The sequence below is a fragment of the Phacochoerus africanus genome, chromosome 11 (assembly GCF_016906955.1).
Source record: "Phacochoerus africanus isolate WHEZ1 chromosome 11, ROS_Pafr_v1, whole genome shotgun sequence".
NCBI lineage: Eukaryota > Metazoa > Chordata > Mammalia > Artiodactyla > Suidae > Phacochoerus > Phacochoerus africanus.
The window spans coordinates 5,494,273-5,520,769 of NC_062554.1; the positions used below are offsets into that span (position 1 = coordinate 5,494,273).

Here is a 26,497-nt window from a genome sequence, read left to right on the forward strand (position 1 = left end):
GTTAAAATGAGGTAGATGTTGAGGACTGGTCAGAATCGGGGTGGACAGAGATTTCCAGCAACGAAAGAAGCATGAGCAATTCAGAGAGCTATAATGTGTGGGGCCTGTTCAGTGAACTCTGACTCCAGTTTGTCCGGAGTCCAAGGGTTACACATAGGGACAAGCAGAGTGAGGCCCTGCTGAGGCCAAATGATAAAAGCCCTTGAAAGCAGGTGGCCTGAAATTCCAACATCATTGAGCACCTACTACTTGCCAGGCCACCACTCTAAAAACTAGGAATAGAGGAGTTCCCTGGAGGCCTGGTGGGTAAAGGATCAGGCGTTGTCACTGCCATGGTGCAGCTGTAATCCCTGGCTCAAGAACTTTTGCATGCCACAGGGGTGGCCAAAAAAAAAAAAAAAAAAAAAAACCCATTAAAATCTAGGAATATAACAGTACACAAAACAGTCACAAATCCCTGGTGCCTATATTCTGGTAGAGGGAGACAAACGAAAACTCTCTAACAAATAATTATCCGTTGGGTAGTAATAAATACCGGAAGAAAAATAAAGCAGGGCAAGGGGATAAAGAATAGTGCCACGTCAGATCAGATCAGGGAAGGCCTCTCTGATGAGGTAACATCTGCAGAGAAAATGAGGACATGAGCCACGTGGATACTTGGGGGATGGAACATTAGGTGTGACTGCCTAGCACATGAGCTGCAGCGGTGCTTCCCGGGATCGGCCAGAACAGATGCCTGGCCTTGGCCATTTCTTTTTCTTGTCAGAGAAAGAATAAGCAGTTAAGAAGTAGGCTCCTGAATCAGTATGTCCCTCCCCTAATGGTGGTGCCTCCAGATAATGCCTTCACTTTTGTCGTTTCAAACTCGCATCCCAAAAGACCTACGTCTGGCAGAAAGGTTACCAGTACCTTCTCTGTCTCTTTCATACATCTGTCAGTAAGCTGGTCACACAGTCAGCCTTTGGTCAGACAGAGTCCAGTGGTTAAGAATCTGGACTTGGGAACCAAGTGCCTTGGCTTGAGTTCAAGACCTGCCACTTACTGGACGTAAGACCGTGGACAAGGTACTTAACCTTCTGTGCCCCGTTCTGTCACCTACGAAATGATGAGAGGCGGGTTCTCACATCACAAGAGTGCAGTGAAAAGAGGAAAAGCTCCCAGCACCCAGGAAGTGCTAAGCAAACATTAGCTATTATTGCTCTCGCCATTCATTCCTTCGCTAAGCTCTCACGGGCTTCTAGCCTAGCTAGATCCTTGATTCGTTTCTAGATACCCAGCTCAATCTGGATGACCTCCAGCACCAAGGCTCTCTTCTGGAGAGGAGACAGGGAGGTAAACACGAGCCACGCCGTGCGACAGGGGCTAGGTAAGAGGGATGTACGGCGAAGCGGGGCATAGACGAAGGAGTGACGGACTGCCGGAGTGAGTCAGAACAGCCAGCAAGAAGCCTAGCCTCTCATCTGGCTACTCTGGACAGAGAACACTCCAAGACACCGACAGAGTCTTACCAAAGCAGCACTCCCCAAGGAGAGTGTGCAGCTGAGGCCTGTGGTTTGTTTCTCTGAGTGGTTTCCTTCCGGCTCTCAGCAGCAGTTTGTCATCTGACCTAGAGGGAGGCAGATACCGTGCCAGTGTGCCAACACGGCATCAATACCAAGCTCTAAGCTGTCACTGCAAAAAAGAATCTGGCCATTTCACCCAGGCCCCACGAGACAGGCCCACTGGACTATCTGGCAACAAAACAGGTCAGCCAGAGCCCGAAAGGACATACAGTGAAGACCACCTGTAAAGCAGAGACCAGGTTAGAGAAAGACGAGCAGCGTGGCTGCGGAGGAGCTGGGCAACCTGGAGTTTGGGATGTTGACTGAGCCGAACAACTTCCATAGCGCGCACAATGGCAGACTCAAGGACAAACTCTCGTCTTCTGCATCCCTGTTCTGGGCCAGGTCCTGTGCTTTACCGTATAGAATCAGGAAGTTCCGCTGTGGCACAGTGGGTTAAGGGTCTGGCATTGCTGCAGCTGTGGCACAGGTGGCAACTCCTGTGCAGGTTCGATCCCTGGTCTGGGGACTTCCACACGCTGTGGGTGCAGCCAAAAGAAAAAAAAAAAAAGATAGAATCATATAAGATAACGCCCTCGAGCAGTCTGTTGGGGAAATAAAAAGGCAAGGGAACAGACAGTTGCAATTAGTGTCTGGGTGCGGTGATGAGATAAATACAAAGAGGCTAGAGGAACAGAGAACGCACTAACCCAGCCTGTGGTTTTTCAGGGAAGATTTCCTAAAGAAAGGGATATTTAAATTGAGTCTTAATATCAAGTAGGATTTAACCAGATCAACAAAGAAGGAAGGAACAGGGAACAGTATGTGTGAGAGCAGCAAAGGATGGAAGAGAACGGCAAGTGGATATCCTGGTAACTGCAGGTGAACCAGTGCAGATACAGAGAAGGGACCATGGAAAAGATAATAAAAACTCATAGAGGAGCTCCCATCGTGGCACAGCAGAAACAAATCCAACTAGGAACCATGAGGTTGCAGGTTCCATCCCTGGCCTCGCTCAGTGGATTAAGGATCCGGCGTTGCCGTGAGCTGTGGTGTAGGTCAAAGACGAAGCTCGGATCTGGCGCTGCTGTGGCTGTGGTGTAGGCTGGTGGCTACAGCTCCGATTCGACCCCTAGCCTGGGAACTTCCATATGCCGCAGGTGCGGCTCTAAAAAAGCAAAAAAATAAAATAAAAGACCCATAGAAAATATGAAAACAAGTGGAGCACAGAAATAAGCACGAGCCTGGTATGCAAAAGGACTCTAGCACAATGCCTTGTATATAGAAGGAATTCGGTTAATTTTGTTTCAAATGCAGGCATGTTTACACTAATTGGAGGAGAAAAACAGTAACTTTGGGGGCCGATACTACAGAGGTGAGTAAGGAACAAGAGCATCAAAATATGAGGAAATTCTCAGAATATAAAAGAAAACCAGATTTTCATTTACATGCACATACTGATTTTTCTTCCTGAGGTAATTCATTTTGAGATAACAAATGGACATTTACTTCAGTGCATCTAACACCACATAGATAAACATGAAAAAAACAATGGCATTTTCTACAATAATTTCTTTCATCAACAACAACGAAGCTTTCAATACTTTATTTTGAGGATTTTTCAAATGAGAGGGCAGTTGCAGCAGGGAGGTTGATTCTATTACAAGTTAATCACTAAAGGGATGTTGCCTATAACCTTAAATTATACATAACGGCCCATCTCTGGGGACCCTGCTCCCCAAGGAATGAGCATTTAGCTAAAATACCTTTGTTTAGCTCACAGGAAATATCCTGACCACCTGTCAAGGGGGCTGCAGGCGGGAAGAAATTACCGCATCCCCTCGGGGGGCTGTACTGGGGCCAGGACGTGATTGACGGTTAACCCCCCACCCCCCCTTTAGTATACGAGCAGACTGAATCCAACTCGGGCAAAATGGTTTTTTGGGACAGGGGTCCACCATCTTCTCAGTCTGCTGGCTTTCTGAATAAAGTCGCTATGCCTTTGCCCCAGCAAATAGTCTCTCAATTCACTGCCTTGCTGTGTGGTGGGCAGTACTCGCTTGGACTCAGTCACAGTTATGACGTCAACTAAGTGCTAGTTCTACACAAGTTAAGTGCTGCCTGACCAACAGAAAAGTCACTATCTTTTCAAAATAATATATGGTTACATATGATTACAGAGGAATTTACCTGTGATGTTTTTAGTAATATCTTCATTTCTCTAGGTTCCATTTAGTAATAACTCTTCCATCCCAAAATTCAGTGTCCTAGATAACCATTTCATTATTATAAAAAAATGGGGGAGGTCTCATCATGGCACAGTGGAAACGAATCCGACTAGGAACTATGAAGTTGCGGGTTCGATCCCTGCCCTTGCTCAGTGGGTTAAGGATCCAGCATTGCCATGAGCTGTGGTATAATCACAGACACAGCTCGGATCTGGTATAGGCTGGCAGCAAGAGCTCCAATTAGACCCGTAGCCTGGGAACCTCAAATGCCATGGGGTGTGGCCCTAAAAAGACAAAAGACAAAAAAGTAAAAATTTTTTTAAAAAGTTAAAAAATGGTGACCCACTAAAAATGTAAGCAGAGACCTGGTCAGATCTATTTTAGAAAGATCTCTCTGGGACCACCTGAGGGACAAACTGCAGTAGAGCTAGACTAGGCTAAGAAGCAAAGTATGAAAGCATTCAAGCAAAGCAAAAGATGATTAAGCTGTTGGAGTTCCCATTGTGGCTCAGAGGAAATGAATCTGACTAGTATCCATGAGGATGCAAGTTTGATCCCTGGCCTCACTCAGTGGGTTAAGGATCCAGCGTTGCCGTGAGCTGTGGCTCAGATTTCAAGTTGCTGTAGCTGTAGTGTAGGCCAGCAGCTGCAGTTCTGAGTTGACCCCTAGCCTGGGAACTTCCATATGCCACAGGTGCGGCTCTAAAAAAAATAAAAATTAAAAAAAAAATTTTAAAAGACGATTAAGCTGAGACTTCTGCTTCAGGCCAAGATGAAGTAAACAGGATGGAATTTACCCACCCTCCTGAAACAACTTAAAAAAAAAGAGTAAAGACAGGAGTTCCCATGGTAGTGCAGCAGTAATGAACCCAACTAATATCCATGAAGACACAGGTTCAATCCCTGATCTCGCTCAGTGGGTTAAGGATCTGGCAATGCTGTGAGCTGTGGTGTGCGTCACAGACACGGCTCAGATCTGGTGTTGCTGTAGCTGTGCCTGCAGCCAGTATCTATAGCTCCAATTTGACCCCTAGCCTGGGAACCTCCATACGCTGCGGCTGCAGCCTTAAAAAGACAAAAAGACAAAAAAAAAAGACAAAAACATATGAAATAACAGTTTTTAAGACACTAGACATCAGTCTACAATGGACAGATATTTGGGAGATGGTAAACAAATGACACGAATCATACAATTGCCCCAGCTTACAGCTGTGAGAAAATTTCCAGGCCACTGTGCAGAGAGTGAACACTAAGGCTGGGAGGGCAGAAATGGAAATACACTATTGGAAGGTTCTCATACTACATGCGACAAGGTATAACAATATCTCTTAGAAATAGACTGTGGTAAGCTTTATATCCTAAAGCCACCACTAAATGAACAAAACAAAAAGTTTAGGAAACAAAGATGATAAAATAGACTCATAAAAATACTCATTAATCCAAAAGAAGACATAGAAAGAGTAAAAAAGAACAAAAAGGGAAAACAAAAACCAATAGCAAGGTAATGGACTAAAATCTAACCATGTTAATAAACGTATTAAATGTTAATGGTCTAAACAACCCAATTAAAAGGCAGAGATTGTCAGATTGCAAAAAATCAGGCCCAACCATAGGCTCTCTGTAAGAAATGCACCTTAAATAGAAAAACACAAATAAGTTAAAAATAAATCGATGCAAAAAGATACACCAAACTAGCAATTCTCAAAAGAAAGCTGTATTAATATCAAAATAGATTTCAGAGCAAAGAATTTTACTAGGGATATAGAAGGTCATTTCATAATAATGAGGAGGGCAGTTAATCAAGAAGACACAATAATCCTAAACCTGTATGTACCTAGCTAACAGACTTTCAAAAGACATGAAGCAAAAAGTCACAGAATTAACTGCAAGGAGACATAGGTAAATCCACAATTATACTTGGAAATTGAAATACTCCTCTCTCATTAACGACATAACAAGGAGGAAGAAAAGCAGCACAGACACAGTAGACGTGAACAGTCATCAACCAGCATAACCTGATTGACATTTATTTTTTGTCTTTTTTTTTTTAGGGCCACACCCAAGGCACATGGAAGTTCCCAGGCTAGGGGTTGAATCAGAGCTGTAGCTGCTGGCCTGCACCAGAGTCACAGCGACGCCAGATCCTTAACCCACTGAGCAAGGCCAGGGATGGAACCTGAGTCCTCATGAATACTAGGAGGGTTCATTACCGCTGAACCACCATGGGAACTCCCTGACTGATATTTACATAACACTTTGCTTAAGAAAAGCCAAGGGTGGAGTTCCCGTGGTGGCTCAGCGGTTAACAAACTGGACCAGCATCCATGAGGATGCAGGTTCAATCCCTGGCCTCGCTCAGTGGGTTAAGGATCCAGTGTTGCCCTAAGCTGTGGTGGAAGTGGCAGACACAGCTTGGATCCCAGCATAGCTGTGGCTATGGTGTAGGCCAGCAGCTACAGCTCCAATTGGGTCCCTAGCCTGGGAACCTCCACATGCTGTGGGTGTGGCCCTAAAAAGACAAAAAGAAAAAAAAAGAAAAAGAAAAGCCAAGGGCATACGGAACATTTACCAAGATAGATCACGTTCAAGTATGTTTTTAAAAAAAGTCTAAAATATTTTAATGGATTCAAGCCATACAAAGCATGTCCTCAGACCACAATGAAAAATATAAGTGTAAATTAATAACAGAAAAAAGGAGTTCCCATCGTGGAGCAGTGGAAATGAAATCAACTAGGAACCATGAGGTTGCAGGTTCAATCCCTGGCCTCGCTCAATGGGTTAAGGATCCAGCGTTGCCATGAGCTGTGGTGTAGGTCACAGATGCGGCTCGGATGTGGCATCGGCTGTGGTGTAGGCCGGCGGCTATAGCTCCGATTCAGCCCCTAGCCTGGGAAACTCCATATGCCGAGAGTGCAGCCCCAAAAAGCAAACAAACAAACAAACAAAACAGAAAAACTTCTGAAAAATCCCCCAATATTTGGAAATTAAACAACCCGCTTCTCAATTATTCATGAATCAAAGAAGACAACAAAGAGGAAATAGAAAATATTTTAAGTTGAATGAAAATAAAAATAAAACATATCATCTAACATCGTGAAGAACCAATACAAAAATATAAGACAGATTTCAGAGGTATGCATTTCTAGGGCAAAAATAATCCCTCAAGTTGGAACACAGTTAGGGATGCTAAGTTATTAAAGACTACATCAGACCGGAAAAAAAAAAAAAAAAAAAGGTGAGAATAAGCATTTACCAGCAGTTATGTTTTCCTTTTAGACATTTTCACTCTGTCTATGTCACCAGTAAGTCAGCTGGAAAAAAGCAAAAAACCACAACTTGCTAGAATTTGTGAAATGCTGATAAAGCAGGGCTTAGGGGAAACTCACAGCATTATTATTAGTACTGAAGGCATTACAGCATCGTATATTAGGGGGAAAAAGGTCTCAAATCAATGGCCTGCGCTGCCGCCTTCACAAATTAGAAAAGAAGAGCAAATCAACCCTAACTAAGCAGCAGAAAGGAAGAAATTACAAAGTAAGGCTAATGAAACAGGTAACAGGAGAGAAAATCCTTGAAACAAAATACTGGTTCTTTGAGAAGATCAATAAAATTAGTAAAATCTAACAAGACTGTTGAGTGAAAAAAAAGAAAGCAAGCACGAGAGAAGATACAAATTACCAACATCAGAAATGAGACATGATTACAGGTTTAAGACAATATTAAAAGAATAATAAGGGAATGTTATGAGCAAATGTATGCCAGTAAATTTGAAAATTGAATGAAATGGAAAAATTCCTAAAGACACAAACTACAAAAGTTCACTGAAGGCACAGGAAAGAAAACACTGTGGTTTAAAAAAAAACCTTCCCACAGGTCAAAAGCCAGACTCAAATGGCTGTATTGGTGAATTCTACCAAAGCATCAAGGGAAAATATATCTATGAAGTCACATGAAAAACTGAAGAATACTTTCTAACTATTTTATGAGGCCAGCATTATCCTGATACCAAAAACAAAGGTATTACAAGAAAAGAAAATAACAAACCAATATCCCTCACTAACAAAGGTGCCCAATGTCTGAAACGAAATCTTAGCAAGTAGAAAATATACCAACCAGGGAGTTCCCGTCGTGGCGCAATGGTTAACGAATCCGACTAGGAACCATGAGGTTGCGGGTTTGGTCCCTGGCCTTGCTCAGTGGGTTAACGATCCGGCGTTGCCGTGAGCTGTGGTGTAGGTTGCAGACTCGGCTCGGATCCCGCGTTGCTGTGGCTCTGGCGTAGGCCGGTGGCTACAGCTCCGATTCAACCCCTAGCCTGGGAACCTCCATATGCCGCGGGAGCGGCCCAAGAAATAGCAACAACAACAAGACAAAAAAAAAAAGAAAAGAAAATATACCAACCAAACTAGTGGTTACCAAAGGGACACAGGAAGGACACCGGGGAAATTTGGGAAGTGGTAATAAGAGATACAAAGTCCACTGTATAAAATATACAAGCGTAAATCAACTGTAATTTTTTTTAATGTTAAAAGAAAGGAAAAAATAGATATGCAACAAGGACAGACTGTATAGCACAGGGAATTATAGCCACTACCTTGCAATAACTTTTCATGGAGTATAATCTATAAAAAGTGGTGAATCATTATGCTGGACACCTGAAACTAATATAATACTGTAAACCAACTACACTTCAATAAAAAGTTTTAAGTAAAAATAAAAATACATTTTTTAGCAAATAACATCCGCAGAGTAAGAGGACGACCAAGTGGAGTTTCTCTCAGAATGCAGAGTTCATTTAACACTGAAAAATCGGTCAATAGAATTATTTTAGCAGACAAAAACAGAAAAACTAAGCAACATTTCAATAGACACAGAAAACTCATTTGATAAAATCCAACATCCATTCCTGACCCAAGCTCCTAGCAAACTAGGAATAGAGGGTAGTTTCCTTGATCTGACAAAGAAGTTTTACAAAAACCCACAGCTAATGTTTAATGGTGAAAGACGAAATGTTTTCCCTTTAATATCAGAGACAAGACAAAGATGTCTGTCCTTTACCACTTCTCCTCAACACTGTGTTGCAGATAAGAACTAGGACAATAGGATATGAAAAATATTTTTTTTCTGTCTTTTTTAGACCCACATCCACGGCATATGGAGGTTCCCAGGCAAGGGGTTGAAGCAGAGCTACAGTTACTGGCCTAGGCCATAGCCACAGAAATGCCAGATCCTTAATCCACCGAGCAAGGCCAGGGATTGAACCTGAATCCTCATGGATACCAGTCAGATTCGTTTCACTGAGCCATGACAGAAGCTTCCAAAAAAAGATTTTTAAAAGGCATCTAGGAGCTCCCACTGTGATACAGTGGGTTAAGGATCCGACTGCAACGGCTCAGGTTGCTATGGAGGCACAAGTTCGTTTCTTGGCCTGGTGCAGTAGGTTAAGGATCTGGCTTTGCCACAGCTGCAGTATAGGCTGAAGCTGCAGCTCAGATTTGATTCCTGGCCCAGGAACTTCCATATGCCATGGATGCAGGCAAAAAACAAAAAAATTTTAAATGTAAAAAATAAAATAAAAAGGCATCTAGTTAGAAAGGAAAAAGTTAAACTTTCTTTATTAGCACACGATGGTCTGATCTGAAAATCCGATGGTATCCTACTAACAAGCGAGATTAGCAAGGTTGTAGAATACAAGACAATATGTAAAAATCGATCATATTTCTATATAAAACAACAATCAGGAAGTAATTTTTTAAAAACCACTTAATAGTAGTAGTACACTTTACCACAATTTAAGAAATACTATTTCCAATAGCATCAATACCTGTGAAATACTTAGAGATAAACATGATAAAGATATGAAAGACCTATACACGGAAAACTACAAGGGGTGCCCTGGTGGTCCAGAGGGCTAAGGATCCAGTGCTGTCACTGCTGCGGCAAGAGTTCAATCCCTGGCCTGGGAACTTTTGCACACCACGAGCATGGCCGAAAAACAAAGCACACCAAAAAACCCCCCAACACTCCAAAACATTCCTGAGAGAAAGTGTATCCCCTAAACACATGGAGCGATACACCTTGTCCATAGGTCAGAAAATGAAATATTGTTAAGAGGTCAGTGCCCTCAAACTGATCTACAAATCTGATGCAATCGAAGTCAACATCCCAGGAGGTTTTTTTAAATAAAAATTCACGAGGTGACTAAAGGACAAACAGCCAAAACAACTTTGGGAAACGAAAAACAAAGTTAGCGAAGGTTCCTGTGTACTGGTGAGCACTCTGGACTCTGAAAAACAAAGTTCGATGGCTAACACCACTGACTGAAAAAGAATCAGAAGACTACTGCACCCCAAACAGCGTGGTATAGACGTAAAGACAGGCAAACAGATCGGTAGATCCTAACACAAAGTCCATAAATAAACCCGCATCTATATGGACAAACCATTTTTTTATTATTTTTTAAATTTTTTTGTCTTTCTGCCATTTCTTGGGCCGCTCCCTCAGCATATGGAGGTTCCCAGGCTAGGGATCGAATCGGAGCTGTAGCCGCCGGCCTACACCACAGCCACAGCAACACCAGATCCGAGCCACGTCTGCAACCTACACCACAGCTCACAGCAACGCCGGATCCTTAACCCACTGAGCGAGGCCAGGGATTGAACCTGCAACCTCATTGTTCCTAGTCAGATTTGTTAACCACTGCGCCACGAAGGGAACTCCTGGACAAATCATTTTTGACAAAAGGTGCAAAGCAGTGCAGTGGAGAAGACGGAATTTCCAACAAATGGTTCTAGAACAACTGGGACATCCGTAAGCACAAAAAGGACAAAAATCCATGTCTAACTCCATAGAAAAAATGAATACAGCAGTTCCCATTGTGGCGCAGTGGAAACGAATCTGACTAGTCTCTATGAGGATGCAGGTTCGATCCCTGGCCCTTCTCAGGGAGTCAGGGATCTGGTGTTGCTGTGGCTGTGGTGTAGGCTGGCAACTATAGCTCGGATTCGACCCCTCGCCTGGGAACTTCCATATGCCGCAGGTGTGGCCCCCGAAAAAAAGCCAAAAAGAAAAAGTAATAAAAAACACACAATAGGCTAAAATGTAAAACCTAAGACTACACAACTCTAGAAGGAAATACAGAAGAAAATGTGTAAGCTAGGGTTAGGCAAAGATTTCTTATAAATGACACCAAAAGCATGATCCACAAAAGAACAAATTGACAAACGACTTCAGAAAAATTAAAACGTTCTGTTCTTTAAAAGACACTGTTGGAATTCTCTAACAGTGCAGTGGGTTAAGGAGCCAGCGTCACCACTGCAGTGGCTTGGGTTGCTGCTCTGGAGTGGATTTAATCCTTGGCCCAGGAATTTCCACATGCCACAGGTGTGGCCAAAAATAAAAATAAAAAGACATTGTTGGAGTTCCCATCATAGCTCAGCGGAAATGAATCTGACTGGCATCCATGAGGACGTAGGTTTGATCTCTGGCCTCACTCAGTGGGTTAAGGATACGGTATCGCGGTGAGCTTGGTGTAGGTTGCAGACGCAGCTCGGATCTGGTGTTGCTGTGGCTGTGACGTAGGCTGGCAGCTACAGCTCCGATTCGACCCCTAGCCTGGGAACTTTCATATGCCACAGGTGCAGCCCCAAAAAGGCAGGGAAAAAAAAAAAAAAAAAAGAGAGAGACATTGTTAAGAGGATAATAAGACAAGCCATAGATTAAGAGAAAAAATCTTTGTAAAGCATACATCCTATAAAAGATTTATACCCAGAATATATAAAGAACTCTCAAAACTCAACAATAAGAAAGAAAACAACCCAATTAAAAAATGGACACAAGAGGCGGGGAATTCCTGTCATAGCGCAGCGGAAACGAATCCGACTAGGAACCATGAGGTTGCGGGTTCAATCCCTGGCCTTGCTCAGTGGGTTAACGATCCGGCATTGCCATGAGCTGTGGTGTAGGTTGCAGACGCGGCTCAGATCCCGCGTTGCTGTGGCTCTGGCGTAGGCCGGTGGCTACAGCTCCGATTGGACCCCTAGCCTGGGAACCTCCATATGCCACGGGTACAGCCCTAAAGAGACAAAAGACAAAAAAAAAAAATAGACATAAGAGGAGTTCTCTTGTGGCACAGTGGGTTAAGGATCCAGAGTTGTCACTGCAGCACTTGGGTCACTGCTGTTGTACAGGTTCAATTCCTGGCCTGGGAACTTCCACACGTCACAGGTGTGGCCAAAAAAAAACCCAAAAAACAAAAAACAAAACAAAACAAAACAAAAAAAAGACAGACGTAAGATTTGGACAGATAATCCACCAAAGAAGATACATGAATGCAACTTAAACACATGAAAAGATGCCCAACATCATTTGTCATCGGGTAAATGTGAAATAAAACCACGCCACACTATTAGAAGGGCTAATGTTAAAAAGACAGATGATACCAAGTTCTGGTAAGAATGTGGAGGAACAGAGAGTCTCATGGGCATGTAAAATTGATACAACTACTTTGAAGACATACTGACAGTTTGGTTTTTTCTATTACAGTTGATTAACACAGTTCTGTGAATTTCTGCTGTGTGGCAAAGTGCCACAGCTATATATACACACACACACACACACACATTCTTTTTTCACATTATCTTCCATCATGTTCCATCACGAGTGACTACATATTGTTCCCTGTGCTATTCAGCAGGATCTCATTCCTTATACACTCCAAATGCCTCAGTTTGCATCTACGAACCCCAAGCTCCCAGTCCATCCCACTCCCTCCCCCTCAGCAACCACAAGTCTGTTCCCCACGTCCAGGAGTCTTTCTTTTCTGTGGAAAGGTGCATTTGTGCCGTACATTAGATTCCAGATATAAGTGATATCATATGGTATTCGTCTTTCTGACTTACTTCCCTTAGGATGAGAGTCTCTAATTCCATCCATGTTGCAGCAAATGGCATTATTTTGTTCTTTTTTATGGCTGAGTAGTATTCCATTGTGTATATGTACTACATCTTCTTAATGCATTCATCTGTAGATGGACATTTAGGTTGTTTCCATGTCTTGGCTGTTGTGAATAATGCTGCAATGAACATACAGGTGCATGTATCTTTTTGAATGAAAGTTTTGTCTGGATATATGCCCAGGAGTAGGATTGCTGGGTCATAGTAGTTCTATGTATAGTTTTCTAAGGTTCTTCCATACTGTTCTCCATAGTGGTTGTACCAATTTATATTCCCACCAACTGTGCAGGACACACTCTCTCCAGCATTTGTTATTTGTGGACTTACTACTAATGATGGCCATTCTGACCGGAGTGAGGTGATACCTCATTGTAGTTTTGATTTGCATTTCTCTAATAATTAGTGATGCTGAGCATTTTTTCATGTGCCTGTTGGCCATGTGTATATCTTCTCGGGAGAAATGTCTACTCAGGTCTTTTGCCCATTTTTCAGTTGGGTTACTGGTTTTTCTGTTGTTGAGTTCAGTTTGACAGTTTTTTAAAAATATAAACCTACCATATGACCTGGCCATTCCACCCTCATTTGCCTAAGAGAAAAGGCATATGTCCATAGAAAGATTTGTACATGAATATTCATAGAAGCTTTATGTGTAATAACCCAAAACTGAAAATAACACAAATGTCTGTCAGCAGGTGAATGGATAAAGTGTGGTATATTTAGATAATTTTAGACTCAGCAACAAAAATTTAAAAAAACACACTTACATATGCAACATGGATGACTCTCAAAATAGTCATGGTAAGCAGCCAGTTTTTTAAGGCATACGTGATTCTGTGTGTATAAAATGCAGACTAGCCTTTGGCTGGAGGCAGGTCAGCAGCTGTCTGAGGGACAGGAGGGATCACAAGGGGCTGGGGGCGACTTTGGGGTGAAGAATGTACATACTATCTTGATTGTGGGGGTGCTTTCACGGTTGCAGACATTTGTGAAAACTTTAAAACTGTACCCTTTAAATAGTCATACCATATTTTATTGTCAATTACAATACTGTCAATAAATCTCTTTCAAGAAAGGAAGCTGAGCTAAAACAGTATCGTAGGAGATACACATAGAATCTAGTACAGAGGTGGAATCCTGAGGACTTGGGAACAGAAATAGGTTAGAGATGCTGCTTCCTTTATTACATGAGGATGCAAATAAGACACTTTATCCTCAGCTGGCTTTTTAATATAAATAGAAGATGACTGCAATACGTTAATTTTTTTCAAATAACAAAAAACCCCAGCATTGACTCTGTGATTCGACACCTACCGCAGCCCTTCTGTACGTGTATCTGAAGGAACGTAAGAGAAAGAAAAAGCCCATGACATCCTTCTCCCTAAAAATGTAGCAACAAACAACTAAGGGATGAGGCATTTCACCAAATGAACGTGAAGATCCACTCAGCAAAGTAATTTTTAAAATTTTTTATTAAAGTACAGTTGGTTGGTTTACAATGTTGTACCAATCTGCAATTTTTTTTTTTTTTTTGGTCTTTTTAGGGCCGTTCCCATGGCATATGGAGGTTCCCAGGCTAAAGGTCAAATAGGAGCTACAGCTGCCAGCCTACACCACAGCCACAGCAATGTAGGATCCGAGCCGTGTCGGCTACCTACAGGGCAGCTCACAGCAAAGCCAGATCCTTAACCCACTGAGCAAGGCCAGGGATCGAATGTTCATCCTCATGGATCCTAGTCAGGTTCGTTTCCACTGAGCCACAACAGAACTCCTGCAAAGTATTTTTTTTTTTAATTTAGGGCCACACCTGCAGCATATGGAGGCTCCCAGGCTAGGGGCCAAATCAAAGCTGCAGCTGCCGGCCTACGACACAGCCACAGCAACGTGGGATCTAAGGCACGTCTGCAACCTACACCACAGTTCACGGCAACACCTGATCCTTAACCCACTGAGCAAGGGCAGGGACTGAACTCACGTGCTCATGGATACCCGTCAGGTTTGTTACCACTGAGTCACAACAGGAACTCCCAAAGTAATTTTTAAATAACTAGGAGAAGAGATTAAACAGGTATCTCACTGGGTTTCTCTTGTTGTTGTTTATATCTTATTTAAATTAATAAAGGGGGCTTTTATGGAACTAGAGACTCTCATGCTCAGTGAAGTACGTCAGAAAGAGAAAGACAAATACCATATGATATCACCTATATCTGGAACCTAATATAAGGCCCAAATGAACCTCTCCACAGAAAAGAAACTCATGGACGTGGAGAACAGACTTGTGGTTGCCGAGGGGGGGGGGGAGGGAGTGCGACGGCCTGGGAGCTTGGGGTTCATAGATGCAAACTATTTGGAGTGGATAAGCAACGAGATCCTGCTGTGTAGCCCTGGGAACTCTATCTAGTCACCTGCAATGGAGCCTGACAATGTGAGAAAAAGAATGTACACATGTAGGTGCGACTGGGCCACTCTGCTGTACAGTAGAAAACGGACAGAACACTGTAAACCAGCTGTAATGGAAAAAACAAAACAAAAATTTAAATAAATTTCACATCCAGGAAAGCTGAGAAGAAATAGTAATGACGTCCTTTTGTTAGAAGAATGGAAGGCACCCTCTAGAAGGGACTCCCCCAGTGCCTCCCACCACCCCTTCCTTCAAAGGGCACTGTTACTATTCCCACTGATTCAGATATGCAAACAACAATTCTATTTCTCGGCGATTCTACAAAATTTACCGGGCATCTCTTCCTTTACAGAACTGCCACCCCCCATCTACACACTCTGTCTCACTGTCACTACCCTATGTAAGCCTGTGATCCAAACTGTGGCGGGCTGACTCTCCCTCCACGATGTCTGGCACTTGAGCAAAGACACTGAGACATGAAAACCGAATGTGGCTGAGACGTCTGAGAGTAACCAGCTCGAAGAGGCCAATCCCCAGTTCCCGCTGCTGGGACCTCTGGAGTTGTCCTTGTTCTCGACTCTTTCTCAGCCCTGTGAGTTCAGCCATTCCTTCCTTAATCACTCAGTTCTGTATAATAAAGAATTTGGCTGGTTTTTGTCTTCAGGTCAGTTTCCCTGGTGATAGAAGAATCACGATTATTCATGGTGGGACCCTTGGGTCACACGAGTTCACGCTAATGAGATGACTCTGGATGGGCGCTGGTCACCAGGAAGCCCAGCTAGGTGATCAAAGGACGGGGCTTTGAGCCAGGTCGTATCAGCCCAACCTTTGGGGAAGAAGAGGGGGCTGGCAATCGAGTTCAATCATGGAGTCAATCAATCAGGACTAAGTTATAGGAAATCCAATAAAAACGAGGCTGGACAATGACGCTTGGTTGAGCTTCGTGTTTGCACTGAAGACTGATGTGTCAGGAGGGTGATATGTCCTGACTCCATGGGGAGAAGACACAGAAGCTCCGCATTTAGGACCCTACAGGACCTTGCCACGTAGGTGTCTTCTTTACCCTTTATAATAAAATTGTGATCACAGGCATAGCACTTCCCTGAATTCTTAGACTCATAAATGTAATTTACTAAAGCAAACTACTAAACCTGAGGGACTTGTGGGAACCCCTGATTTTGTAGCCAGTTGATCAGAGCACAGGTTGAGCACCCAAAGCTCAAGGCCAGTTTGTAGCCTGAAGTGAGGGTGGCCTTGTTGGGTACTGTGCCCTCTTCTTATGAAGTCTCCACTAACCCTGGATAGTTAGTGACAGAACTGCATTATATTATTTCATGTAATCACTCTCTCTGCCTCATCTTCTTCCTCTGTAAATGGAAATTATCATAGTATTTATACTTCATAAGATTTTTATGAGAAATAAATGACTTAATACATGTAAAGCCCTCAGAGCACTGCTTGGCATATACTAAATAGGATATAAGTATTAGAGTAGTTTTTAGTTGTTGTTTTTATTATTAAATTCCATGTCTGGCTAATGTAGAGATTATCAGGCTTTTTGGCTTAAAGCTAAATAACACGGAGGAAAGACTGGCTCCAACATTAGTCAGGAAAAGTTAACAACACCCATCACATGGATGGTACTGACATTAGTCAGCTCATGTTCTGAATACAAACAACCCCTGCTGATCGCTACATCATGCAGCAAAATCCAGGCCAGCAGTGTGAGCCAGTGCCAGAATGGTGCATGCTTTCCGCAGCTCTGGAAATCATCACTCCAGAAAGATTAGGGGCCTCCCTTGTAACAATGAAGCAGATTCTGGGGAGAAAGAGGACACCAGAAGAACTCTCCCTTTTAGTCTGTCAAACCATCAGGCATGACCCATAGTAATCAAACCCCAAAGTGGCACATGCATCACCTCCAGCTTAGCTAAGGGCTACATCCCTGTGCGCTGAAATGTTCTCCTCTGCTCATCCTTAATGGACACTGACTCCGCAGAACTCACTCCTATGCCTTCCATCTTCCTGTCGTTTAGAACACGCTTGGAAGTATTCCAGTTTGTTGCTGAGTCCAAAAATAAAGTTCTTAAGCAGAAAATTGTCTCGAGCTGTTTTCTAATACCATGATTTAGTCCCTCAATTCCTGTCTTCTCCTGGTCACTTTCCCTTCCCGGCTACTGCTCTTTGGCCTTCAGAGAAGCCCAGGAATGCTCTCCCTGCCATCTTTCATTCTAAGTTCCTACTTATGACACCACTCTTAAAACCCAGGCGCCACGGCCTCAAGTTATTACAGAGAAAGAAGAAAACTAAAATAAAATGGTACCATCGGAGGATTTTTCCTGGCAGTGCTGGTGTCATTCCGAAGATCATGTCTATGCTTGGTCTCCCAGACAGCCTGAGTGGCTCAGGAGCTATTAAACAGAAGTCCCTGCAGGGAACTCAGCTTCGAAAGATTTCCAGAAAGCAATCTGTAGAGCTGACTTATGCTTCTTCTAAATTGATAAAACAAGAGTTCCCGTCGTGGCGCAACAGAAACAAACCCGATTAGGAACCACGAGGTTGCAGATTCGATCCCCGGCGTTGCTGTGAGCGGTGGGGTAGGTCGCAGACGAGGCTCGGATCTGGCATTGCTGTGGCCGTGGTGTAGGCCAGCAGCTGCAGCTCTGATTCGACCCCTAACCTGGGAATTTCCATATGCCGTGGGTGCGGCTCAAAAAAGCAAAATAAAATAAAATAAAATAAAATAACTTGATAAAACAGAGTCCACAAGAAGCATCAGCCTGTCCATCCCAGAGCCAGGATTAGAATCCAGGTCTTCCTGTTCAAATCCATCTATAAATACAGATGATATATTCTCCAGAAATAAAATTCTATTATCCTAGGTAAGAATTTAAACAAAAACAGAAACTACCTCATTCCTCCTAAAACTGGTCTTCTCTGCCACCAGACTAGTGCTTTCAACTAAAGTGGTACAAAAAGCAATGGCCTAGAGAGCAGAAGGCCCGGCTCCACTATGTGTTAAAGGCATGACAATGAACAAGTAACTTTATATAAATCTAGGCCTGAGGTTCCTCATCTGAAAAGCCAGGGACCCTCAGGGTCACTTACGTTGAACACGTCTTAGCATTAAGACGTATCCTGAGAGACGCCAGGGGAGAGACGGCTTCTGTTTTGCTGAGTGTTGAAGGAAGCTCTAGCCGCTGCCACGAATGGAGAGGAGCCGAAAGCACTGCTCTGCTCTTCGCTGTCAAGTCTCCCACAGTGAGACCTGCTCTTTCACTCGGAACTCTGAAGCAAATGCTCCAGAAGAAGAGGGGCGATCGAGGGCCTCAGAGTTTGGCAGTTTTACAAATGGCAATGGTCTAAAGCGCTCAAGTTTGCATCTAGTAAGTTCAAAATGAGTCGGCAAAGTGACGTGACTGCTGGAGGCACCGGTGTCTCACCAGCCCGCATCGGCAGACACACAGGGTCCAGAACTGAGAAGCGGACGGTCCTGCTCAGCTCTGCGCGCATCTGACCACCCCTGGGGGTCTGCACCCAATTCTAGGAGCCATGACCCAAGACCCAAGAAAGACACGGGCACGTGTCCACAGGCAGGAAACCAAGAGGAGGAGGCGGCTGGGGGGAAAGAAGTTTTCCCCAAAGAACTAGAGCTACTTAACCTGGAAGAGAGACTCAGGAGAGAGTCCACCTGTACTTCAACTCAACCTCTGAACCACCTAGGACTCAGCAGAGCCAGGGCCACGAGGGGAGCTTCGGAAAAAAGGGCTGCCTCAAAAGTCCAGCCAGCTCCCTCTCTCTGGAGATGAAGCAACCAAAGGGATTCCTTTGGGGAGTCGGGGAGCTGGTGAGGAGGCGGGGCAGGGATAGGATCGCATCCAGCGAGAATTCTAATGAAGAACAACTCCAGCTCCGTCTGGAGCATCTTCTCCCAGTCCCAGCACAGTGACTCTGCCCAGCATCTCATTCGGTCTCTGCAGAGTCTCTAGTCAGTGAGTGTACGTAGATCCATTTTAGTAATTTGTTCTCTACTGAGCATCTTATACTCAGGTCCTTTAAAGGCCAAACTGCTACCCATCTTCTCTAAACCTCCCAGCAACTAGGATGGACAACCAGGCTGCCTGTTACCTTCTGAGGACTTCCATGCCTTCCACAGGTCCTCCACGCTGATGAGCTTATCCTCACCATGGAAGGTGCTGTGTTTCACTGTTGGGTCGTGGTAATTGAGGTCCTCCCTCAGGAACTGCAAGGGAAAAGCACATAAGTCACAAGAGACGCCTGGGAGCCAGCCCAAGTCTCCCCACAGGTCGTCTAGTCACCAGAGCCCGTCCCATCCGCCTGGCGCACAGGGCATCCCATCGTCCGTGCACCTTCTGCGCACTTATGTCCTACCCGCCAACTAGACTGTCTTTTTCCCTTTTTTTAGGTGCAGCATATGGAGGTTCCCAGGCTAGGGGTCGAATCAGAGATGTAGTTGCCAGCCTACGCCACAACCACAGCCATGCCATATCCGAGCCCCATCTTCTATCTACGCTGCAGCTTGTGGCAACACCAGATCCTTAACCCACTGAGTGAGGCCAGGGATCAAACCCACATCCCCATGGGTACTAGTCAGGTTTGTTTCTGCTGCACCACAACGGGAACGCCTAGACTGTCTTTTCTTCTTTGTTATGTTTCACTTGGGGGAAAAAAAAAAAAAAAACATGAATAAGAAGTTCCTTTCTCATATTCTTTTGGCTGCACCTGCAGGACACAGAAGTTCCCAAGGCCAACGATTGAACCCATGCCACAGTGGTGACCCAAGCCCACAGCAGTGACAATGCCAGAACCATAACCCACTGAGCCACCAGATAACTCCAATTTTTTAATTAGAGAAAAGGAAGGAAGAATGAACAACTTTTGAGCATTTATCTATACACCAAGCAGCATTCCAAGAACTTCAATTTTCTCACCTAATCTGAACAACCAATGAATTATCACACCTATTTTACAATTGAGAACAGCAATACTCTCAAAGAACACAATTGGCCCCCAAGTACTCAAAGCGTTAAGACTGAAGAGATTAAATTACTTGCTGTGATGACTTTAAAATGTGCCCACAATTCCTTGATGATCCTCCCACACAAGTTGAATTCCCCTCCCCTTGAACACAGGCAACCATCAGTGACGCATCTAATAAAGAGAATGTGGCGGGGTGATGGCGAATGACTTCCAAGGCTAGGTCAGAAAAGGCAACGCACTTCCCACCTGGCTCGCTCCCTTTCCGGACTCATGCCTCGGGAGCTCTGGGCCAGCATGTGAGAAGCTTGGCCACCCGGAAGGTATCATGCTGGACAGATCATGTGGAAAGACCATATGGAGTTAGAGGTGTCTGAGCAGCCCCAGCTGTCAGAGTCTTCCAGCCCAGGAGCCGGACCTGCGAGTGACAGAGACGTCAGGTGATTCTAGCCCCAGCTTTGGAATAATCACATCTGATGCCAAGGGGAAACAGAGGAGCTGTGGCCAGTTAGCCAAGCCCAGATGGCAGAAACATGACAAAATAAGTGTTACGGCTGTTTAGTGCCACTATGTTGGGGGGAAGTTGGTTATTCAGCATTAAACAGCTGACGCATCGGCCTGGGGTTACAGCTGATAAGCGACAGTATTCCAACCCAAGATATCTGACCTTAGAGTCTAAAATCCCCTGCATTGCACATGCCGTCCTTTAGCTATGCGGATTTTTTTCATACTATACCTTTACACGAAAAAAGAAAAGCAAAAGAAATCAAAGCTTGTAAAAATTTACGCGGTAATTAGTTTCACAGATATTCATTCAGCCTCATCCTTAACCACGTTATTAAGCACAAGACTGAACAGGGGTCACCGCTTTCCGCAGAGCCTCCAACATCAAAGAACTATGAGCTCTGACCACTACTCTCTCAAGAACACGCGTTACCAGAATATTCAGGAACTGTCTCGTCCCTCTTTCCTTCTCCTCAGCGTCTGACCCAGAGTCATGTCAGCAAACGCCGTTGACTAAGCAAATCCACAGCTGACAGAGGGGTCCAGATCCCTATGTCCAGGGTCAAGGGATGGTTTTCTCCCCTGGGTTTTCCAGACAATAAGACATCTGGGCTTAACGACTCAGGAGACCAGTCTGAAGAGAGTCCACACTGGAGCCCTCAGCCTAGCCAGGGGATACAGGCCGCCGCGCCCAAGCAACTTGACCATGTCCACGGCTGTAATGCAACGCCGTCCAGTACACCTTCCTGCAGTCATGGAAAGGCCTGACATCTGGCCAGTCCAAACAACTGCCACTAGGCACAGGGGGCTGTCGAGCACTCATGATGAGGCTAGTGTGCCTAAAGGACTGAAATCCTTAAAAAATCAATTTACATTTAAGTTCATATGGCCACCGGTGGCTAAGAGCTACCTGCTGGAGAGCAGCTTTAGTGCAGTCTACTACCTACCTGGGGTAGAGGTATGCCTGGCTCCACCCCCACGCAGGCTAGAATGGTGTGGGGAAGTCAAGACCTCAGGGGAGACGAGGCGTGAGACCAGGGCTCACATGCCTGAGTTTAAGTTTACAGTCCTCTGGCCACAACTAAATCCAGGCCCCTTCTGACACTTGTGAGTTAGGTTCTCCAGCTCCTCAATATCTCATTTGAAACTGGTGAGAAAATCTACTTTTTCTTTTTTTTCCTTTTTAGGGCCACACCTGTGGCATATGGAAGTTCCCAGGCTAGGGGTCAAATCAGAGCTGCAGCTACTGGCCTACACCACGGCCACAGCAACGCCAGATCCAAGCCACATCTGCGACCTACACTGCAGGTCATGGCAATGCCAGATCCTTAACCCACTGATTGAGGCCAGGGATTGAACCTGAAACCTCAAGGATACTAGTCGGGTTCTTAACCCACTGAGCCACAATGGAAACTGAAAATCTGCTTTATAATAAGGATTAAGTAAGTGACATGGTGAAGGGACCAGAGCAGGAGGTTTTATCAGATCTTAGGCAGGTAAACTGACTAATGTATTCTACATATCCGGATTTTTAAATAGCCCTTTATGCCATCTTACATCCAGTGTATTGTATGCTGTATGGTGATTCTCAACATTTTTTCCCCAAGGTACTACCTAGTATCCCAACTCCATTCATTAAACTATCTGTTCCCATGGAAGCAAGCTAAACGTCCATTGACAGATGAATGGAAAAAGAAGGGGTATGTATATAAGATGGAATACTACTCGGCCTTAAAAAAGAATGAAGTAATGCCACCTGCAGTGATACAGATGGACCAAGAGATTATCATACTAAGTGAATTAAATCAGAGAGAGAAAGACAAATACCATATGATATCACTTATATGTGGAATCTAAAAAGTGATAACAAATGAACTTATTTATAAAACAGAAACAGACCGACAGTCTTAGAAAACAAACACGGTTATCAAAGGGGAAAGGCGGAGAGGGATGAATTAAGAGTTGGGGATTAACAAAGAGAAACTATTATATATAAAACAGATAAACAGGAGTTCCCGTCGTGGCGCAGTGGTTAATGAATCCGACTAGGAACCATGAGGTTGCGGGTTCGGTCCCTGCCCTTGCTCAGTGGGTTAACGATCCGGCATTGCCGTGAGCTGTGGTGTAGGTTGCAGACGCGGCTCGGATCCCGCGTTGCTGTGGCTCTGGCGTAGGCCGGTGGCTACAGCTCCGATTCAACCCCTAGCCTGGGAACCTCCATATGCCGTGGGAGCGGCCCAAGAAATAGCAACAACAACAACAACAACAACAAAAAGACAAAAGACAAAAAAAAATAAAAAATAAAATAAAATAAAAAAAACAGATAAACAAGATCCTACTGTAGAGCACAGGGAACTATACTCATTATCTTATAAAAACCTATAATGGAAAAGAATATGAAAAAGAATACACACACACACACATACACACACATAAACATAAAACCGGGTAGTTCCCATTGTGGCTCAGCAGTAACAAACCCGACTAGGCACCATGAGGACATAGGTTCAATCCCTGGCCTTGCTCAGTGGGTTAAGGATCCAGCATTGCCGTGAGCTGTGGTGTAGGTCGAAGACGCAGCTGGGATCCAGCATTACTATGGCTGTGGCGCAGGCCGGCAGCTGTAGCACCAATTTGACTCCCAGCCTGGGAACCTCCACATGCTGCATATGTGGCCCTAAAAAAAAAAAAGAAAAAAAAAGGAAAAACACCAAATCACTTTGCCACACACCAGAAAATAATACAACATTGTAAATCAATGATACTTCACTTAAACAGATAAATAAATAAATGACTTGGGACTTAAAAGAAATTTATCTGTCTTCCATCCCTTTTTGGGAAACGTTATTTAATAAGAACTTATTATGTACAGCAATGACAACTTCACATATACTCGGGTACATTTTCTAGGCTCTCCACTCCTTTGCACTAAACCATACTTCTATTTTGTGCGAGCACTTGACTATGTTATTGTATTTTCTTTTTTGTCTTTTTAGGGACGCACCACAGCATATGGAGGTTCCCAGGCTAGGGGTCGAATAAGAACTGTAGCTGCTGGCCTATACCACAGCCACAGCAACATGGGATCCTGAACCCACTGAGCGTGGGATCGAACCTGCATCCTCATGAATGCTAGTCAGATTCGTTTCTGCTTAGCCACGATGGGAACTCTTATTATACTTTTTTTTTTTTGGTCTTTTTTGTCTTTTTGCTATTTCTTGGGCTGCTCCCACGGCATATGGAGGTTCCCAGGCTAGGGGTCTAATCGGAGCTGGAGCCACCGGCCTACGCCAGAGCCACAGCAACGCGGGATCCGAGCCGCGTCTGCGACCTACACCACAGCTCACGGCAATGCCGGATCGTTAACCCGCTGAGCAAGGGCAGGGACCAAACCCGCAACCTCATGGTTCCTAGTCGGATTCGTTAACCACTGCGCCACGACGGGAACTCCTATACTTTTAATTTTAGTTTAATTTAATTTTATGCTTTTAAAAGTTTTCTAATGTCTTGATCCCCTTTTTCCATGGCTCTTATTTCAGAATATTTCTTGTCAATCTCAGTTGCTTATTTTTTAAACTGAATCTTAAAACAATTTTGCTAATTTTATTGAGAGTCTGACTGCTCTCCCTGGGGACCAAAGTGATGAGACCAGACATAAGAACATCTCAGGGAAGACACAGTTACAAGCAATCTGAGACAGCCAGTCTGGGGGCAGAAATTCACTCATTCATTTATTCAACAAATATAAGATTTCTATGTACCAGGCATAGATCCAGGCACTAGAAATGCAGTAAGTAGTAAACAAAACAGACAAAAATCTTTATCCTCATTGAGCTAACATCCAACTTGGCTGAGAGACAATAATTTGTATAAAGCAGGGAAGAGCAACAGAGAAGGCCAAGAGTCATGGTATTAGTGATTTAACATCTTCATTGGAGGAGTCAGGAAAGGCTCAATAAGAAAGTAACTTTTAGGCAAATATCTGAAGGAGATGTTGGAGAAAAGAAAACAGAATAACTGAAGGAAGACCCCGAGAACAGGGAACGGCCAACGCAAAGGCCCTGAGCCAAGAACGAGTACGTCCGAGGCAGAGCAAGGAGGCCCGTGTGGCCAAAGAGGAGCGAGTAGGGCGGCACCCAGCAGGCAGTGACCTCGGGGAAGCCCCGGGGGTCCATCCTGAAGGCCCGCGTAGGCATCAGGAGGACTCGGCTTCTGCTCGAAGATGGGAGCTGCTGAAGGAACTGGAAGAGATGTGCCACGTGACTGCACTGACATTCTTCTGGCCTCGCCCACGGCATGCGGACGTTCCCGGGCCAAGTGACCCGAGCCACAGCGGTGACAATGACCCACTGGGTGATCCTTAACCCACGGAGCCACCAGGGAACTCCCGTCCTGACATTGGAAAGAGAGTTTCTCTGGGCGCTGGGCTGAGCAGCAGATCCCAGGTGGACGGGGCAGGTGCAGGGAAACCAGGCAGCAACCTCGGTGATGAGGGTGTGTGCTCACGGCGGCTGAGACCCAGCGGCAGAGCAGAGGGAGTGGGGAGCTGCCAGCTGCTCGCATAGGTTTTACAGACATCCCATTTCTCATCCTCATAGTTTTTTAGTTTTGGTTCATCAGGCCCTTTATTTAAAGCATACCCTACGTTAGCCCTCCTGGGCACTAACCCAGACTCTTAATCTAAGGCTAGAGAAACCCTGTCACATGCAGGCAGCAGGAGCAGAAGTGCCCAAACCTCTAGAAAGGGGTTTTTCTACCATTACCTGCAAACCCCCGGAAACCAGGTGAGGAGATAGACCCGCTACATACGGGGAGCCAATAAGAAATCGACTACTTTTTATAGCCAATCTGGTCACTGAGGTGTGTGGAGAGCAGAGAACACAAGGGAAGAAAGTGCCAGGAGGCTCCGCCCAGGGGCTCTCCTCGGGCTCTGCTGGTGCCACAAAGCGTGGAAGAAAGAGTGGTCAGAAAACAAGGCCAGGAGGTCCCGTGGGGGCACAGCCAATATGAATCCAACTAGGAACCATGAGGTTGCAGGTTCGATCCCTGGCCTTGCTCAGTAGGTTAAGGATCCAGCGTTGCCGTGAGCTGTGGTGTAGGTCGCAGACGGCTCAGATCCCGCGTTGCTGTGGTTGTGGTATAGGCTGGCAGCTGCAGCTCTGACTGGACCCCTAGCCTGGGAACCTCCATATGCCGCGGGAGCAGCCCTAAAAAGACCAAAAAAAAAAAAAAATTTAAGAAAACTAGGCCAGCAAGAAGCTGGTGCCAAACCAGGAACACGGGCTGACAGAAGCTCTACGGAAGGAAGGACCTCGTGCTGAGCGGAAGCTCTTTAGAAAACAAAGAAGTGAGACCACAACAATCCAGCCTAAGTTGGAGCAGGAGATGGAGCGTACCGTAAACATTAGAAGCTTAGAACCTACAGAAACAGACCGTTTGCTGTGTGACTTTTGGGCGAGCTTCTTAGCATCTCTGGGCCTGTTTTCTCCTCAGAAGGAGGGCTAATTACCCCCTTCCTTTGAGTGTGATGAGGATGAAATGAGTCATGTTTGCAGAAGGCAGAAGTCATAAAAATGCTTTGCACACATCTTTTAATGGCCTACAGAGCATTTTATAAATAGAAACTATATTTAAAAATCAAATTTCACCCAAAGACTAGGAACACTGAGCTCCAGTGACAACTCTAGAATTTTACTTTATTTTTTTCTTTTTTTTGGCTGCCCTGAGGCACATGAAAGTCCCAGGCCAGGGACTGCAGATCCGAGTGGCAGCTGCAACCTCAGCCGCAGGTGCGGCAATGGCGGATCCTTAACCCGTTGTGCTGGGCTGGGGAATCAAACCTGTGTCTCAGGGCTCCCCAAACGCAGATGATCT

The 26,497-nt window shown here is 44.7% G+C and overlaps 1 protein-coding gene across 9 annotated transcripts in view; it reads right to left on the reverse strand.

Moving 5' to 3' along the window:
• STIM1 (stromal interaction molecule 1) overlaps positions 1-26,497 on the reverse strand; it is a 203,074-nt gene that overhangs the window by 41,659 nt on the left and 134,918 nt on the right. For all 9 annotated transcript variants that reach the window (XM_047753979.1, XM_047753987.1, XM_047753981.1 and 6 more), the window contains one exon: positions 19,250-19,364. In XM_047753979.1, the coding sequence (XP_047609935.1) occupies positions 19,250-19,364 (115 nt within the window). The remainder of the gene's footprint in view (positions 1-19,249; positions 19,365-26,497) is intronic.